General features: G+C 43.4%; 1 protein-coding gene across 3 annotated transcripts in view; it reads left to right on the forward strand.

Moving 5' to 3' along the window:
- Nucleotides 1-528: 528 nt before the first annotated feature.
- Nucleotides 529-17,024, forward strand: part of UBA2 (ubiquitin like modifier activating enzyme 2) — a 42,989-nt gene continuing 26,493 nt past the window's right edge. The window contains exons 1-8 of one of the 3 annotated variants that reach the window (XM_055236281.2): nt 552-771; nt 2,284-2,377; nt 2,768-2,851; nt 4,051-4,121; nt 5,549-5,613; nt 7,088-7,188; nt 11,477-11,598; nt 16,656-16,723. In XM_055236281.2, coding sequence (XP_055092256.1) covers nt 4,117-4,121; nt 5,549-5,613; nt 7,088-7,188; nt 11,477-11,598; nt 16,656-16,723 — 361 coding nt within the window. In that variant the 5' untranslated portion in view covers nt 552-771; nt 2,284-2,377; nt 2,768-2,851; nt 4,051-4,116. Of the gene's footprint in view, nt 772-2,283; nt 2,378-2,767; nt 2,852-4,050; nt 4,122-5,548; nt 5,614-7,087; nt 7,189-11,476; nt 11,599-16,655; nt 16,724-17,024 lie in introns of all 3 variants that reach the window. The other 2 variants (XM_055236279.2, XM_055236280.2) reach the window with 2 other exon arrangements.

A 17,024-nucleotide genomic window follows, 5' to 3' on the forward strand; every position in this document is an offset into this window, starting at 1 on the left:
AAGTGCTGGGATTACAGGGGTGAGCCACTGCGCCCAGCAGGTGAAAATCTTGCCATTTTGCATGGTTTACATTTTTTTTTTTTTTTTAATCGGAGTCTTGCTCTGTTACCCAGCTTGGAGTGAAGTGGTGCGATCTTGGTTCACTGCAACCTCCACCTCCAGGGTTCAAGCGATTCTTTCATGGTTTACATTTTAATACGCTTATTGATCATATTGTCCAATTTTTTGTGAGTTTCCTGTTCACATCCTTTGCCTATTTTTTGGGGGGGTGAAGCTTGTTAATTTGTAAGAGCTCTTTACATATAGGGACATCAGTTTTCTAACCTGTAAGGAAGTCTTGGCTGGGAGTTGAAACCCCAGGCTAGAAGGCGACCCTTGGACTTTTTAGGTCTGATGGCGGGCCTATGCTGGTGTGGGAATAACACCGCCGGTCTCAGCTGGAGGTCGCCAGCCCTTTGCAAGAGCCGGCCGGTCCCCGCGGGCTGCAGCACATCCCGGCGCGCTGTGCCCCGCCTGTCTGCTGGAGACTGTAGTGCGCAGGAGCGGAAACCGGGCCGCCCTTCCCCCACCCGCTTCCGGTCGCGGCCAGGTTCTCCCGCCTCCGCCTCCGCCGCGGCTCGTGGTTGTCCCGCCATGGCACTGTCGCGGGGGCTGCCCCGGGAGCTGGCTGAGGCGGTGGCCGGGGGCCGGGTGCTGGTGGTGGGGGCGGGCGGCATCGGCTGCGAGCTCCTCAAGAATCTCGTGCTCACCGGTTTCTCCCACATCGACCTGGTGAGGGCCGGGCGCGCGCGCGTGAATGGCGGGCTGTGGTGCGGGGGCTGGGATTCGGGGGTTCCGGGGCTCGAGGGGCTCTGAGGCTCAGGGCCAGGAGCCCGGGACCGGAGTTGCGGGGCGGGGGCAGGCTGAGAGGCTCGGGTTGTGGCCCCCCGCTGGAGGAGACTGTTGTTTGGGCACGGGGCGGGCCTCCGCTCGCTGGGCCGGCTCCGGACGCCGAGGAGGCCGCGGGCCCCCGCCTCCCCGGCAGCGCCAATGTGTGGCGTTTCGAGGGCGTGAAGCCGCCTCGTATCCTCCCTTCAAAACAAATTCCCGGCTGTTAGGAGATGCGGGAGAGGACTGAGTCCCTCGCGGATATTGTGACTTTAATTTGGAGATCCCCGTCGTAACTCCGAAGTAACGACCCGGGGCGGAGGATGGCGATGATAGCGACCAGCGCGTCCCGAGCGCTGGTCACGAGCAGGTTTACACACGGAACGCGCTCCATCTTCACACCACCCGAGGAGTGCATACGCTATTTCTACCCTGCTTTATTTTTAACAGATGAGGAAAGGGAAACGCAGTGGGGTTGAGTAACTTACCCTGGGTCACGGAGCGAGTGGCAGGGCTCCCGCAGGCTGCGTGACTGTCATTGCTCTCACAGTAGACGGTACACTCGCTTGTTTCATTAAAGACGTTAGGATTGTGCCCTTTGCATTGGTGTACATTGAAAGCCAGTGCTATTTTGGATCGTTATTTCTACTAATGCAAACTTTTTAGAGATTGGAGATGTTATTGGCCCTTGGGTGTGAGTTTAAAGTGTCTTAAGGGCTAGTGGAAACATGGAATGAACAAAAAAGTACAGGTGGCCGACTGAATCATTCTTTCCTTTATATATTATATATTTAAGCAAAAATTAGATAAAACTTAAAACATGACACTTTTTTAACCGTGTGTAAAAGTTTCACAGTTCTCAGGTTAATAGTAAATGAAATTGTGTATGGATGAAGGCTTGAATTAAGGAGGCAGCAAAAGTTCAATAAATGTTTGCCATGTATCGTTTAAGAAAAAGAACAGAACCTGGGCAACATAGAGAAACCCCGTCTCTACAAAAAAAGAAAATTAGCGGGGCGTGGTGGTGTGCGCCTGTGGTCCCAGCTACCCAGGAGGCTGTGTCAGGAGGATCGCTTGAGCCTGGGAGGTCGAGGCTGCAGTGAGCTGTGTTTGCACCACTGCACTCCAGCCTGGGCAACAGAGCGAGACCCTGTCTCAAAAAAACAAAGAAAAAGAACAGGGCATAGTTAAATTTAATATTTTGTATTTGAAAGAGTAATTCGATTGAAAGAGAAATACTTTAGTATTTTTTGAGACAGGGTCTGGCCCTGTCACCCAGGCTGGAGTGCATTGGCCCAATCTCGGCTCACTGCAACTTCTGCCTCCCAGGCTCCAGTGATCCTCCCACCTCAGCCTCCCGAGTAGCTGTGACTACAGGCATGTGCCACCTAATTTTATTTTTTCTATTTCTTGTAGCCACCGGGGTCTCACTATTTTGCTTAGGCTGGTCTTGAAGGTCTGGGCTCAAGCGATTCTCTCATTTTGTCCTCCCAAAGTGTTGGGATTACAGGTATGAGCCACCACTCCCGGTGTAGAGAAATATATTAATATATTTTCAGTTAGTGTTTACCTCGACAGCACATATAATTTTAATAAATTCACATATTTTTATGGCATCCAGGGAATTTCCTGAAATATTTGCCAGGATAATTAAACAAACAAAATATGCCATTCTTTCAAAGTATTTTTGAGAAGTTTATCTCTGACATTAAATCTAGATTCTTACATGCATTAAATTATTCTTTATCAGTTTAACAATTTTGGTATGGCAGATTCGAAAAACGTTTTCTCCACTAATGTAGCAAATATCAGAAGTTCTGGATTATAGGTGCTGAGAGTAGTGATACAGCTCAAACATACGTAAACATTTGTCATTTATCTGGGGTTTATGCATTTGTAGATTGATCTGGATACTATTGATGTAAGCAACCTCAACAGACAGTTTTTGTTTCAAAAGAAACATGTTGGAAGATCAAAGGCACAGGTAACTATATTTCTCATAACATTTCTATAATTCTTTGATGGAGCTTCTATTTGTGATACCAGATTAATCCTGTCTGTCATAGAGGAGGGTAAACATGGGTGAAGCTCTCATTTCAGCTGAGAGATTGTGAAGGATAAAGATATATCAAGTAAAGGACTAAAGATTAAGCCTCCTTTTTTGTTCTAAAAAGGAAATAATCCGGTAAATGGTGTAACTTTCATGGCCTCTTTATATTTAAGCTTCTGATGGTTTACTTAGGATGCACCTTGTGTTCCTACACCCCCTAGAGGTTGACTACTGCTATGTTTGGGGGCTAGAGGAGTTTTATGCTGCTGTCCTAGTTGAAACAAGACAGTTCCCCCGATCTTTGTTTAGTTTTTTTTAGTGTTCCTTGGTGATTCAGAGTCTTAAAACATCTTTTCCCTTTGCCTGTCTCCCAACCTGTTTGGCAAACCCCCACTTGTTTCTCTTTTTCTTCTTTAATATTTTAGCTTCCTTCTCCAGGAGTACTTTCCTAAACCTTTTAGACTAAGTCAGGTTGGTTTTTCTCTCATAATAACCTTTACTTTTCCTATCATTTTCTTTTCTTTTTTTCTTTTTTTTTTTTTTTGAGATAGGGTCTCACTCTGTCTCCCCAGGCTGGAGTGCAGTGATGTGGTCATGGCTCACTGCAGCCTAGAACTCCTGGCCTCAAGGGATCCTCCCACATTGGCCTCCCAAGTGCTGGGATTACAGGCATTAGCCACCATGCCTGGCCTTTTCCTATCATTCTCATGGCATTTATCACAGTTAGTAGTTGAACTTAATCTGGATTGCTATTTGATTAATGTCTCTCTTGCTTGACATATATGTTGTATAGTTCCTGGTACATGCAAGATGCTCAGTAAATACTTGTTAAGTGAATGAATGAATGACACTTGGTTACTTCATGTTGTATTTTTGCTGAAGCTTGCCATTCATGTAGAAGTGTGTTTGGTGGTACGTGGGTCGGGGGGCTCTCTGGTTATTTTATAAGTATAAAAGTATAATTTTATAAGTGTAGCTTAACCCTAATGCAATTTTCTCACATTTTTGGACTTCTTTGGTGTTTAATATAAATAAGGTACCATGTAAGTAGATAACAGCATTGTGGCTTCCAGAAGCAGATTTCAGAGAGGAACAGAAATATTGTAGTAATTCAGTGTTGTTTATTTTTCCAGGTTGCCAAGGAAAGTGTACTGCAGTTTTACCCGAAAGCTAATATCGTTGCCTACCATGACAGCATCATGAAGTATGCTCTAGTGATTACATTGCAAAGTTGTATGAAGTATAAGGGTTTTGTAAGCCAAATATGTGAGCTCAGAGTCATTCAGCTTTTTTTAAAAAAATGATTTTTCTAGAGTTATTAAACAGTGGTAGTTTCTGCTCACAAAGTGGCATTCTTTTTACCAGTTCATAAATACATGGTTTGAATGATTTAGATAAGTGGTGAGATAGTTTAATACTTTTAATAAGTAAGTTACTTGGAAATTTATAAAGACCTTATATGCTTGCCTTAAGTAAGAAGAGATTTTAAACTATGAAATATCCTTATTTATGATGATTCAGACTTTTCTAAAGTGTTTGCCTTTTTCTGTTTAAAAGTTTCCCTCCCAAAATTATCTGTAGTATGACTCTGACTTCTGTAATATAACACTTGGAATTGTGGTAGGGCAGTAGTATTGACAGTACATAAATATATTTATCTCAGTAAAGATAGAATAAATATATAATTTTGGAGGCGTTGGAGCAAAGGAACTGTGGGCCGAAATTGTCCTTTTATCTATGGTGGTTTAGCTCACAAGTAAATAGTGTTAAAAATAGTCCTTGTTTGAGGTACTGGAATTGAGGTGGTTAACACTTTCTTAGGGCATTTGTATCTCCGGATTGTGTTTTTTTTTTTTGGTGAGACGGTTTTGCGCTTATTGCCCAGGCTGGAGTACAGTGGCATGATCTCGGCTCACTGCAACGTCCGCCTCCCGGGTTCAAGTGATTGTCCTGTCTCAGCCTCCCGAGTAGTTGGGATTACAGGCGCACGCCACCACACTTGGCTAATTTTTTGTATTTTAGTAGGTGGGGTTTCATCATGTTGGCCAGGCTGGTCTCAAACTCCCGACCTCAGGTGATCCACCCGCCTTGGTCTCCCAAAGTGCAGGGATTACAGGCATGAGCCACTGCACCCAGCCTGTATCTCCGGCTTGTTTTTTAGTTATTTACTCTGTGAACCTGCCTATAGCCCTATAACCTCCTTACCCTGTGTTGCTTTCCCAGTGCTGCTAAAAGCAGAGACCCTAGGGGCCTGAACCCTGCCTGATCCTGATCATGTGAGGTGAAGTCAGAGGCCAGACAGATCCTGGGAATGTGTTCTTTATGCGTTCCCAGGCACTTGTTGCCCAAAGAAGGCCTAGTGGGACTAGTGAAGTCATGCCATCTTTCTGCCAGTTTGAGATCTTTCTCTTGTGCTCTAGCTGGCCAAAAAGGATAGGAATTTGAGGGAAATAATTTCTTTAAAATCTGCTTATGTTTGGAAAGAGTCAAACCTTACTATCTATATGGCATATAATCCTAATATCAGTTTTGTTTAAACTTACTATGTTTTTTTCAGAAGTGTTTATTATACTTCAAAGGTCATGTGGAAGGCTAGTTATTTTGGTGACCTTTTTTTATTTTGTTTTGTAGCCCTGACTATAATGTGGAATTTTTCCGACAGTTTATACTGGTTATGAATGCTTTAGATAACAGAGGTGAGATTATTTTAATACTTTTAATTTCTCAGTATTTTCTCTCTCCCATATCAAATTTGTTTACAAATTTAATATTTATTAGATTATTTACTTGTGATTTAGAACTTAAAAGACATAAGAGAAATGACAGAGTTTAAAGCATGCCCATTGATTTCAGTTTTATGTAGAAATGACTTATTCCAGGTGGGAATTTAGCTATCATATTCTCTGCATTTCTACCAAAAGGTATAAATAGAAGTGAAGTGAAAAGCTCTCAAAAAGTGTGACTGTGGCTCGGCACAGTGGCTCACGCCTGTAATCCCAGCACTTTGAGAGACCAAGGCAGGAGGATCACTTGAGGTCAGGAGTTCGAGACCAACCTAGCCAACATGGTGAAACCCTGTCTCTACCAAAAAACACAAAAATTAGCTGGTGTGGTGGCATGTGCCTGTAGTCCCAGCTTCTCCGGAGGCTGAGGTGGGAGAATTGCTTGAAGCCAAGAGGCAGAAGTTGCAGTGAGCCTAGATCACACCACTACACTCCAGCCTTGGTGACAGAGTGCGACCCTGTCTCAAAAAAAAAAAAAAAAAAAAAAAGAAAAAGTATGACTGGAGGGTGGGGTGGGGAATGCTTGAGTGATATTCTTTGTAATTACTTCCACATGTAAAAGTATGTCTATCAAGTGAGTTTGCAACAAGTTGGGCCAGAAATATCTAAATAAAAAACACAAGGAAAAGTCAAAATTACGTTTATATATTTTTTAAGGCTTGGGGGTCTCACTGTTGCCCAGACTAGAGTGCACTGGTGTGATCATAACTCACTGAAGCCTTCAAATGGGCTCAAGTGATACTCTTACCTCAGCCTCTGCAGTAGCTACTCTGCAGACATGTGCCTCCATACCCAGCTAATTTCTTTATGTTTATTTTTGTAGGGATGAAGTCTTGCTTTGTTGCCCAGGCTGGCCTCGAACTCCTGGCTTCAAGCAGTCCTCCCACCTCAGCCTCCCAAAATGCTGAGATTATGGGCCACTGCTCCCGGCCTGAAATTACTCTCTTAACCCGACTCATCTTTTTTTCCTAGCCTTAAACTACTTTAATAGTTCCAAGTTGATATTCCACATTCTGCCTTCATTTCTATCATGTATTATCTGCTAATTATATTAGAATAGTGGTGAGTTAAAGAACACCTTGAAACAGTGTTTTGTGTAAGGTACAGCAACAGAAGAGAAATATGGCACTTTGGATTTTTAAAATTATGTGTTTCTGTGGGTACTTCTCCTGGAGTAAATTTGTGATATAAATTCTATTTGATATTTTGCTAAGTGAATGTCTCTTAAATGTCTGTAATTAACAGTTGTATTATTCTGGCCATAGCTATAAGAAAATTGTACAAAAAATGAAGCCAGTAAGATAGTTTTGGGTCTGTGTCATCCTAATTAAAGATAACTAATTTTTTTTTTTTTTCCCAAAAACTCATACTGTTTTTTTACTTCCAGCTGCCCGAAACCATGTTAATAGAATGTGCCTGGCAGCTGATGTTCCTCTTATTGAAAGTGGAACAGCTGGGTATCTTGGACAAGTAACTACTATCAAAAAGGTAAAGAAAAGTTTTATTTTTTTAACTTCCCAAATATTTATTTGAGACCTTGGAGCAGGGGGAAATAAACTTTGTATTTATATAAAATGAGCAGGTGAACATCCAAAATGTAAGGACTTTTATGCCCATACAAAACTTAAAATGCGGGCTGGGCACGGTGGCTCATGCCTGTAATCCCAGCACTTTGGGAGGCTGAGGCGGGCGGATCACGAGGGCAGGAGATCGAGACCATCCTGGCTAACACAGTGAAACCCCGTCTCTACTAAAAATACAAAAAATTAGCTAGGCGAGGTCGTGGGCGCCTGTAGTCCCAGCTACTCGGGGGGCTGAGGCAGGAGAATGGCGTGAACCCGGGGGGGGTGGGGCCTGCAGTGAGCTGAGATGGGCGACAGCGAGACTCTGTGTCAAAAAAAAAACAAACAACAAAACAAAACAAAAAAAAATAAAAATGCGGCCAGGTGCGGTGCCTCACGCCTGTAATCTCAGCACTGGGAGGCTGAGGTGGGCGGATCACCTGAGGTCAGGAGTTTGAGACCAGCCTGGCAAACATGGTGAAACCCCATCTCTACTAAAAATACAAAAATTAGCTGGACATGGTGGCAGGCGCCTGTAATCCCAGCTACTTGGGAGGCTGAGCCAGGTGAATCACTTGAACCTGAGAGGCGGAAGTTGCGGTAAGCTGAGATTGCACCACTGCCCTCCAGCCTGGGCTACAGATCAAGACTGTGTCTCAGAAAACAAACTTAAAAGCTATAAAGGTCTTCAAAAGACTGTGGGCAAGGAAGTCTTTCAGCTCTGCCATTTTGTTTCATTTGACTTTTGTATTAAAATCCTTAGACTGGTAAGCATGATATACCAGGCATCAAAAATTTCTTTTTGTCGGCTGCGTGCAGTGGCTCATGCCTGTAATCCCAGCACTTTGGGAGGCTGAGGCGGGCAGATGACTTGAGGTCAGGAGTTCAAGACCAGCCTCTCCAATGTAGTGAAACCACGTCTCTACAAAAAATACAAAAATTAGCTGGGTGTGGAGGCTTGAACCTGTAATCCCAGCTAGTTGGGAGGCTGAAGCACGAGAATTGCTTGAACCTGGGAGGTGGAGGTTACAGTGAGCCAAGACGGCACCACACTCCAGCCTGGGCAACAGAGTGAGACTCCGTCTCAAAAAAAAAAAGCCAGGCGTGATGGCTCATGCCTGTAATCCCAGCACTTTGGGAACCCGAGGCAAGCGGATCACCTGAGGTCAGGATTTTGAGACCAGCCTGTCCAACATGGTGAAACCCTGTCTCTACTAAAAATACAAAAATTAGCTGGGCGTGGTGGTGTGCACCTGTAATCCCAGCTACTTGGGAGGCTGAGGCAGGAGAATCCCTTGAACTGGGGAAGTAGAGGTTGCGGTGAGCCGAGATCACGCCATTGCACTCCAGCCTGGGCGACGAGCAAAACTGTCACACACACAAAAAAAAACCAAAAAATTCTATTGTCTAAAAGAGTCTGGGCTTATAATGTGGAAGGGAACTTTGAAAACTTTTTAGGGGTGTATTTGTGAATTATTTCAAACATTTAAATACAACTAGAGAATAATAAAATACCTGTGTGCTCATACCTCAGTTTTGTTTTGGTTTGTTCGTTTGTTTATTTATTAATTTTTTGAGACGGAGTTTCACTCTTGTTGCCCAGGCTGGAGTGCAATGGCACCATCTCGGCTTGCCGCAACCTCCGTCTCCCAGGTTCAAGCAATTCTCCTGCCTCAGTCTCCCGAGTAGCTGGGATTACAGGTGTGCGCCACCATGCCTGGCTAATTTTGTATTTTTAGTAGAGACGGGGTTTCTCTGTGTTGGTCAGGCTGGTCTCGAACTCCCGACCTCAGGTGATCCACCTGCCTCGGCCTCCCAAAGTGCTGGGATTACAGGCGTGAGCCACCGTGCCTGGCACATACCTCAGTTTTTAAAACCTCAAGACAGCTTCATTTGGTATTCAGATATGTTTTCTTTCAGTTCTTTTAAGAAGTTAAATATTGTAGATACATTTGAAGAGTTGTTTTCCATGTTTTGAAACTGTAGAAAGAGAATTATAATGTACTTAACATTTGCTGGTTGTGTCTAATATTTTTTTGGCAGCTTATTCATGTTAGAAATTGTGCCTTTAGGCCGGGCGCGGTGGCTCACGCTTGTAATCCCAGCACTTTGGGAGGCCGAGGCGGGCGGATCATGAGGTCAGGAGATCGAGACCACGGTGAAACCCCGTCTCTACTAAAACTACAAAAAATTAGCCGGGCGTGGTGGTGGGCGCCTGTAGTCCCAGCTACTCGGAGAGGCTGAGACGGGAGAATGGCGTGAACCCGGGAGGCGGAGCTTGCAGTGAGCCGAGACTGCGCCACTGCACTCCAGCCTGGGCGACAGAGCGAGACTCCGTCTCAAAAAAAAAAAAAAAAAAAAAAAAAAGAAATTGTGCCTTTATTTGTCTTAACTGTTAAATGTTATTCTTGGAACCTTATTGAATACCATTCTACGAAAGACTGTTGTATATGTCAGTGTGTATTAAGTTGTTGAATAAGTGGAGGCCTTCAGTATCTGTTGACAGATCAAGACGGAAGTTCTCTGTCTGCGTTGCAATATGAGTCTCATGACTGCTTGCCATGTGGCTACCCTCAAGAAAGCATAGTGGAAGGCTGAGGGCATCAGAAATGGTGTTTCGGAGAAAACTCTAAATCTACTGCAATTTATATTAAAACAGTATTTGAGAGTTTTGGTTCTTGAACAATTAGCCTGGCTAATTTTTGCATTTTTGATAGAGATGAGGTTTTGCCATGTTAGCCAGGCTGGTCTCAAACTCCTGACCTCAGGTGATCCTCCCGCCTTGGCCTCTCAAAGTGCTGGGATTACAGGTATGAGCCACCACACCCGGCCAGACATTGCTTTTTATACCCTTGTTACTGTGATTCTGACACACCACTGTGTATTGAGACTGAAGGTGGCTGGGCATAGTGGCTTAGCTTGTAATCCCAGCACTTTGGGAGGCCAAGGCGGGCGGATCACCTGAGGTAAGGAGTTCGAGACCAGCCTGGCCAACATGGTGAAACCCCATCTCTACTAAAAACACAAAATTAGCTGGGTGTGGTGGCACGCGCCTTTAATCCCAGCTACTCGGGAGGCTGAGTCATGAGAATCACTTGAACCCAGGAGGCAGAGGTTGTGGTGAGCCCAGATCATGCCATTGCACTCCAGCCTGGGCAACTAGCGAAATTCCGTCTCAGACAAAAAGAAAAGAAGAGACTGAGGTTAGGAATATCTGAGATAATGAAAGATGATTCATTTGATAGTTTTGAAAAGTTGTCTCAGGTGTCATGTACTTCTTCCAAGGCATAAATTTCTTAAATTGTAATTTTAAACTTGAATGTGTATCAATAAAATGGGCTGGGCGCAGTGGCTCACGCCTGTAATCTCAGCACTTTTGGGAAGCCGAGGCGGGCGAATCACATGAAGTCAGGAGTTCAAGACCAACCTGGCCAACATGGAAAAAACCCTGTCTCTACTAAAAATATGAAAATTAGCTGGGAGTGGTGGGAGACGCCTGTAATCCCAGCTCTTTGGGAGCCTGAGGCAGGAGAATTGCTTGAACCTGGGAGGCAGAGGTTGCAGTGAGCCGAGATTATGCCACTGTACTCCAGCCAGGGTGACAGAGCGAGACTCTGTCTCCCCACCGCCAAAAAGAAACGTGTATCAATAAAATGAAGAGTATTTGGTTTAGTAACACCTAAGATTTTTCTGTGTAGGTAGATATATCTTGAAATTAATACTTTTAGTTTACTTAATTTCAGGAGATTGTAAGGATATGGCTTTATTCCCCACACCCACTTAGTTTTGCTCAAAAAAAAAAAAAAAAAAAAAGGAAATGGCTGCGAATAATATTTAAATAACATTTACAACTTTGAGAAATAATTTCTTGGAAAGCTGCTGTTTGTCTTTCCAGCAGTTTTTCTGTTTATTGTGATCAAGGTGAACTCATATTTGACACTCAGGTGTAGTAATTTTTATTTGGGCTTGTAAGTCATGTTCACTGAGCCAGGAGTCGGCATCCTGGCACAACCTTATATGACTGGTAGATTCAGTTAGCTGTTGTGTTAGTTTATCATAAAGTAAGGATTTTGGAGTCACTAATATTTTAAAATTTCCCTGACAACATAAAACCTAGTTGGAATATAGATGAATGAAGTGTTTATATTACCTTATAATGTTGAGAAACTGCCACCATGGAATAAATATTTTTTTCTCATATCCTGACTTCATAGGGTGTGACCGAGTGTTATGAATGTCATCCTAAGCCGACCCAGAGAACCTTTCCTGGATGTACAATTCGTAACACACCTTCAGAACCTATACATTGCATCGTTTGGGCAAAGTACTTGTTCAAGTAAGAGTGTGTATATTTCTTGGCATGCTTTTCGGTACTGATGATGGAAAATAGAGTCATTTTTATTTAATTACCTTGAAGAGATTGAACTTAGGATGTTTAAATATGGTCAAGGGATGTGTTAGTAGCTTTCTTGCGGTGTTTCTTAGGTTAAATTCAGCTGACTGGGTGCGGTGGCTCACACCTATAATCCCGGCACTTGGGGAGGCTGAGGTGGTCGGATCACCTGAGCTCAGGAATTTGAGACCAGCGTGGCCAGCATGGTGAAACCCATTTCTACTAAAAATACAAAAATTAGCTGGGCGTGATGGCGAGTGCCTGTAATCCCAGCTACTCAGGAGAATGAGGCAGGAGAATTGCTTGAACCCAAGAGGTGGAGGTTGGAGTGAGCCGAGATTGCACCACTGCACTCCAGCTTGGCAACAGAGTGACAGTTTGTCTCAAAAAAGAAAAAAAAAAAAAAAAGTGGCCATGACTGTTCAGGAAACTTAGTCTTATATTGGAGACAGCCATGTAACTAAGCGATAAAAATCTTTATATTTGGAAATGTGAACATATACTTACAAATAACCCATTGGTTATAAAAGAAATCACAATGGAAGTTAAAAATACTCTGTACTGATAATGATGAAAATGCTATACCAGAATATATTGAATGTGGTGGTTGGCAAAAAGTTACAGATTTACATACATGAAGAAAGGCTGAACATTAATTAGTAAATCTTTACTAAGAATCCAATTTAAGTTAGAAAATGAACCACAGAATATACTTTAAGAAATGAGAATGGTGCGGGCATGGTGGCTCATGCCTCTCATCCCAGCACTGTGGGAGGTTGAGATGGGAGGATCCCTTGAGCCCAGGAGTTTGAGACCAGCCTGGGAAACATGGCAAAACCGTGTCTCTACAAAAAATAGAAAAATGAGCCAGGCATACCTGTATTCCCAGCTACTTGGGAGGCCGAGGTAGGAGTATCAGTTGAGCCTGGGAGGTTGACACTGCAGTGAACCAAGATTGTGCCACTGCACTCCAGTCTGGGTGATAGTGAGATCCTGTCTTAAAATGAAGAAAGAAAGAAAAAAGGAATGAGAAGGAAGGATATTAATTGAAGTAAGAGCACATTTGATTACAAAATAGAAGAGGAGTAAGTGAGAACTAAACGGGGAACATAGATAGCAGAGATTAAATAGGATATAAGAAAAAAAAAGGGATGATAATAAGACCATGGTAGTACATAAAAAATTTAAATTATCTGGGTAAATACATTTTTAAAAACTTACTAAGTGCCCAGTGCGGTGGCTCAGGCCTGCAATCCCAGCACTTTGGGAGGCTGAGGTGGGTGGGTCACTTGAGGCCAGGAGTTGGAGAACAGCCTGGCCAACATGGCGAAACCCTGTCTCTACTATAAATACAAAAATTAACCGGGCGTGGTGGTGGGCATCTGTAGTCCCAGCTACTTGGGAGACTGAGCCATGAGAACCACTTGAACCCAGTGGGTGGAGATTGGGCCACTGCACTCCAGCCTGGGGGACAGCGTGAGATGATGTTTCAAAAAAAAAAGAAAGGAAAATAGAATGCCTGAATTTAGCATTATACCTTGGAGAAACATAAGTAGTTTAAATTATTCTAAATAATGCATCAAACCTATGTTATTTTTACAGATTTGTTTCACGAAACTTGCAAGGAGTATATTGTAATATTAGCTAAACTCTCCCTGAGAAATTTTTAAAAGGGAATACTACTTAGCTCATGTTACGAGGCTAGCAATGTCTTTGATAGCAAAACCTGTCAAGGCCATTATGGCATAAGAAAAAATTGCTAGTCAGTCTCACACCTAAATAATAGATGCAGAAATCCTGTGTAAAATATTAGCATATCCTGGGGACGGGCGCAGTGTATCACGCCTGTAGTCTCAGCACTTGGAAGCTGAAGCGGGCGTATCACCTGAGGTCAGGAGGTCAAGACCAGCTTGGCCAACATGGCGAAATCCTGTCTCTATTAAAAATACAAAATTAGCCGGGCATGGTGGCGGGTGCCTATAATCCCAGCTACTTGGGAGGCTGAGGCAGGAGAATTGCTTGAACCCGGGAGGTGGAGGCTGCAGTGAGCCAGGATCGCCTGGGCAACAGAGCAAGACTCTGTCTCAAAAAAAAAAAAAAAAAAAAAATTAGCATGTGGATCTAGAATCATATAAAATAAAAAGTATGTCTTGACCACGTATTTATTCAGGAATACAAGCATGGTTTAAACTAGAAAATCTGTAAATGTCATTCACTCATTAGGAAATGAAAGATAAACTATATAGTTTTCATAGATACAGAGAAAGCATTTGGTAAAATTTAGCAAACGGCCTTTCATGATGAAAGTTGCTACTAAAACAGAAATAAAAACTTCTTACTAGGCTGGGCAAGGTGGCTCACGCCTGTAATCCCAGCACTTTGGGAGGCTGAGGTGAGCGGATCACGAGGTCAGGAGATCGAGACCATCCTGGGTAACACAGTGAAACCACGTCTCTGCTACAAATAAAAAAAATTAGCTGGACGTGGTGGCGGGCGCCTGTAGTCCCAGCTGCTCGGGAGGCTGAGGCAGGAGAATGGTGTGAACCTGGGAGGCAGAGGTTGCAGTGAGCTGAGATTGCACCACTGCACTCCAGCCTGGGCGACAGAACGATACTCCATCTCAAAAAAATAAAAAATAAATAGATAGATAAAATTAAAAATAAAAAAAACTTCTTACTAAAATGAGAATGTTCTCAACCTGATAAAGGGTATTTTGTAGAAACCTTCAGCAAACATTGTCTTTAATTTTTGCACTCAGAAAAGTATACATAACAGTGTCAACTTGATAAGTGTTCACAAAAACTACACTTGGAAGCTTTATTTATTTGGCAAACATTTTTTTTCTTTGGGAGGCTGAGGTGGGTGAATCACTTGAGGCCAGGAGTTTGAGAACCGCTGGGCAACATGGCGAAACCCTGTCTCTACTAAAAATACAAAAATTAGCGGGGTGTAGTGGCACATGCCTGTAGTCCCAGCTACTCGGGAGGCTGAGCCATGAGAGCCATTTGAACCCGGGAGGCGGAGGTTGAAGTGAGTGGAGATCATGCTACTGCACTCCAGTCTGGGGGACAGAGCGAGATTGTGTCTCAGAAAAAGACAAAAAAAAAAAAGACAATGTGGCCAGGTGCAGTGACACACACCTGTAATCCCAGCTCTTTAGGAGGCCAAGGCAGGAGGATTGCTTGAGCCCAGCAGTTTGAGAGCAGTGTGGGCAACATAGTGAAACCCCATCACTACAAAAAATTTAAAAATTAGCAAGGCATGGTGGCACATGCCTGTGGTCCCAGCTACTTGGGAGGCTGAGGTGAGAGGATCACTTGAGCCTAGGAGGTCGAGGCTGCAGTGAGCTGTGGTCACACCACTGCACACTAGCCTTGGGGACAGTGAGACCCTGTCACACACAAAAAAAGATAATCTGGCAAAATTAATATGAGCAGCATTTTTCACTCAAAGGGAAACCTAAATAGGCAATAAGCAAGTTATGTTTTAATCATAAGACTTGGAAAATTAAGTATAAGGCCACAGTAAGCTACAGATGCTCCTCAGATACTTCCTGATAAACTCATCATAAATAAAATACACCATTAAGTAAAAATGCTGCTTTGTTTGTTTGTTTTTTTGAGATGGAGTTTCGCTCTTGTTGCCCAGGCTGGAATGCAGTGCAACTGCAACCTCTGCTTCCTGGGTTCAAGTGATTCTCCTGCTCAGCCTCTCGTGTGGCTGGGATTACAGGCGCCTGCCACCACGCCCAGCTAATATTTGTATTTTAGTAGATACAGGGTTTCACCATGTTGGCCAGGCTGGTCTTGAACTCCTGACTTTGGGTGATCCATCCACCTCGGCCTCCCAAAGTGTTGGGATTACATGTGTGAGCCACCACGCCCAGCCAAAAATGCATTTTAATATAACCTCAATAAACCTGTTGTAAAGGTGAAACATCATTGGTGGAACCATTTTAAATTAGGGGCTGTCTACTATTTTGCACTCACTAGTTGGCAAAGCATTAATTTTAGGAAGTGTTAACATGCCATTGTTGGGAGTGACTATCAGAGCTTTGAAATTATAGTTGGGTGGGGGGTTGTACAAAGGATTTCTGTAAGATAACTTTCATTAGTCATATACTTGAGGAAATACTGGAAACTTTTATATCCATGAGTTATTAAACAGTTTTTAGGATAACTTTATTAATAAAAGAGAATCTCAGCTTAATACTTTCAAATTGTTTGTTAAGACTCTGTTCAGCAGTAAAGAGCCATTCTACCATGAAAAAAAGTTAATCTTGTTCATTGCTGAATTTCTATCCCCTAGATCGGGACTCTGCACCTGAGGTATGTAATGTTCGTTGAACAGGTAGCTGCAGGTGTACTTTACAAACATTATTCTGGTGTTAGAATGTTATCCAGGTTGTAAGTGAAAACCACTCACCTGTTTCTTGAGCAGAGGTTTTAACATTGAAATGTGCAGAGCCTTGCTGATAGAAATGGATGTAGGTCTGCTAAAGTTTTAACCTTGCTTACATTGCTGTTGAAATTGGGATGCAAGCTGTCCAGGCACATTGTGTTAAACTTTTAAGTTTATAGTCATGTATCAGTTGTTCACTCTTTTTTTTTTTTTTTGAGACGGAGTCTCGCTCTATCGCCCAGGCTGGAGTGCAGTTGTGCAATCTCGGCTCACTGCAACCTCCGTCTCCTGGGTTCAAGCGATTCTCCTGTTTCAGCTTCCTGAGTAGCTGGGATTACAGGCATGCGCTACCATGCCTGGCTAATTTTTATATTTTTGGTAGAGACGAAGTTTCACCATGTTGGTCAGGCTGGTCTCGAACTCCTGACTTTGTGATCTGCCTGCCTCGGCCTCCCAAAATGTTGGGATTAAAGGTGTGAGCCACTGCGCCCAGCCAGTTGTTCAGTCTTTATCTCTGCTAAATATTTGGAATATTCTAAATTACATGTTTGTTCAGAATGCTTTGTTGTACGTAAGAATTTACTATTCTTAAATTACAGCCAGTTGTTTGGGGAAGAAGATGCTGATCAAGAAGTATCTCCTGACAGAGCTGACCCTGAAGCTGCCTGTGAGTAAATTATTTGGCATATGTTTTATTAGAGACTATTATCTTTTTTTTTTTGAGACAGAATCTCGCTCTGTCGCCCAGGCTGGAGTGCAGTGGCGCAATCTCGGCTCACTGCAAGCTCCGCCTCCCAGGTTCACGCCATTCTCCTGCCTCAGCCTCTCCGAGTAGCTGGGACTACAGGCGCCCGCCACCACACCCGGCTAATTATTTTTTATTTATTTTTTTTGAGACAGAGTCTCGCTCTGTCGCCCAGGCTGGAGTGCAGTGGCACGATCTCGGCTCACTGCAAGCTCCACCTCCC

This window comes from Symphalangus syndactylus, chromosome 13 (assembly GCF_028878055.3).
Source record: "Symphalangus syndactylus isolate Jambi chromosome 13, NHGRI_mSymSyn1-v2.1_pri, whole genome shotgun sequence".
NCBI lineage: Eukaryota > Metazoa > Chordata > Mammalia > Primates > Hylobatidae > Symphalangus > Symphalangus syndactylus.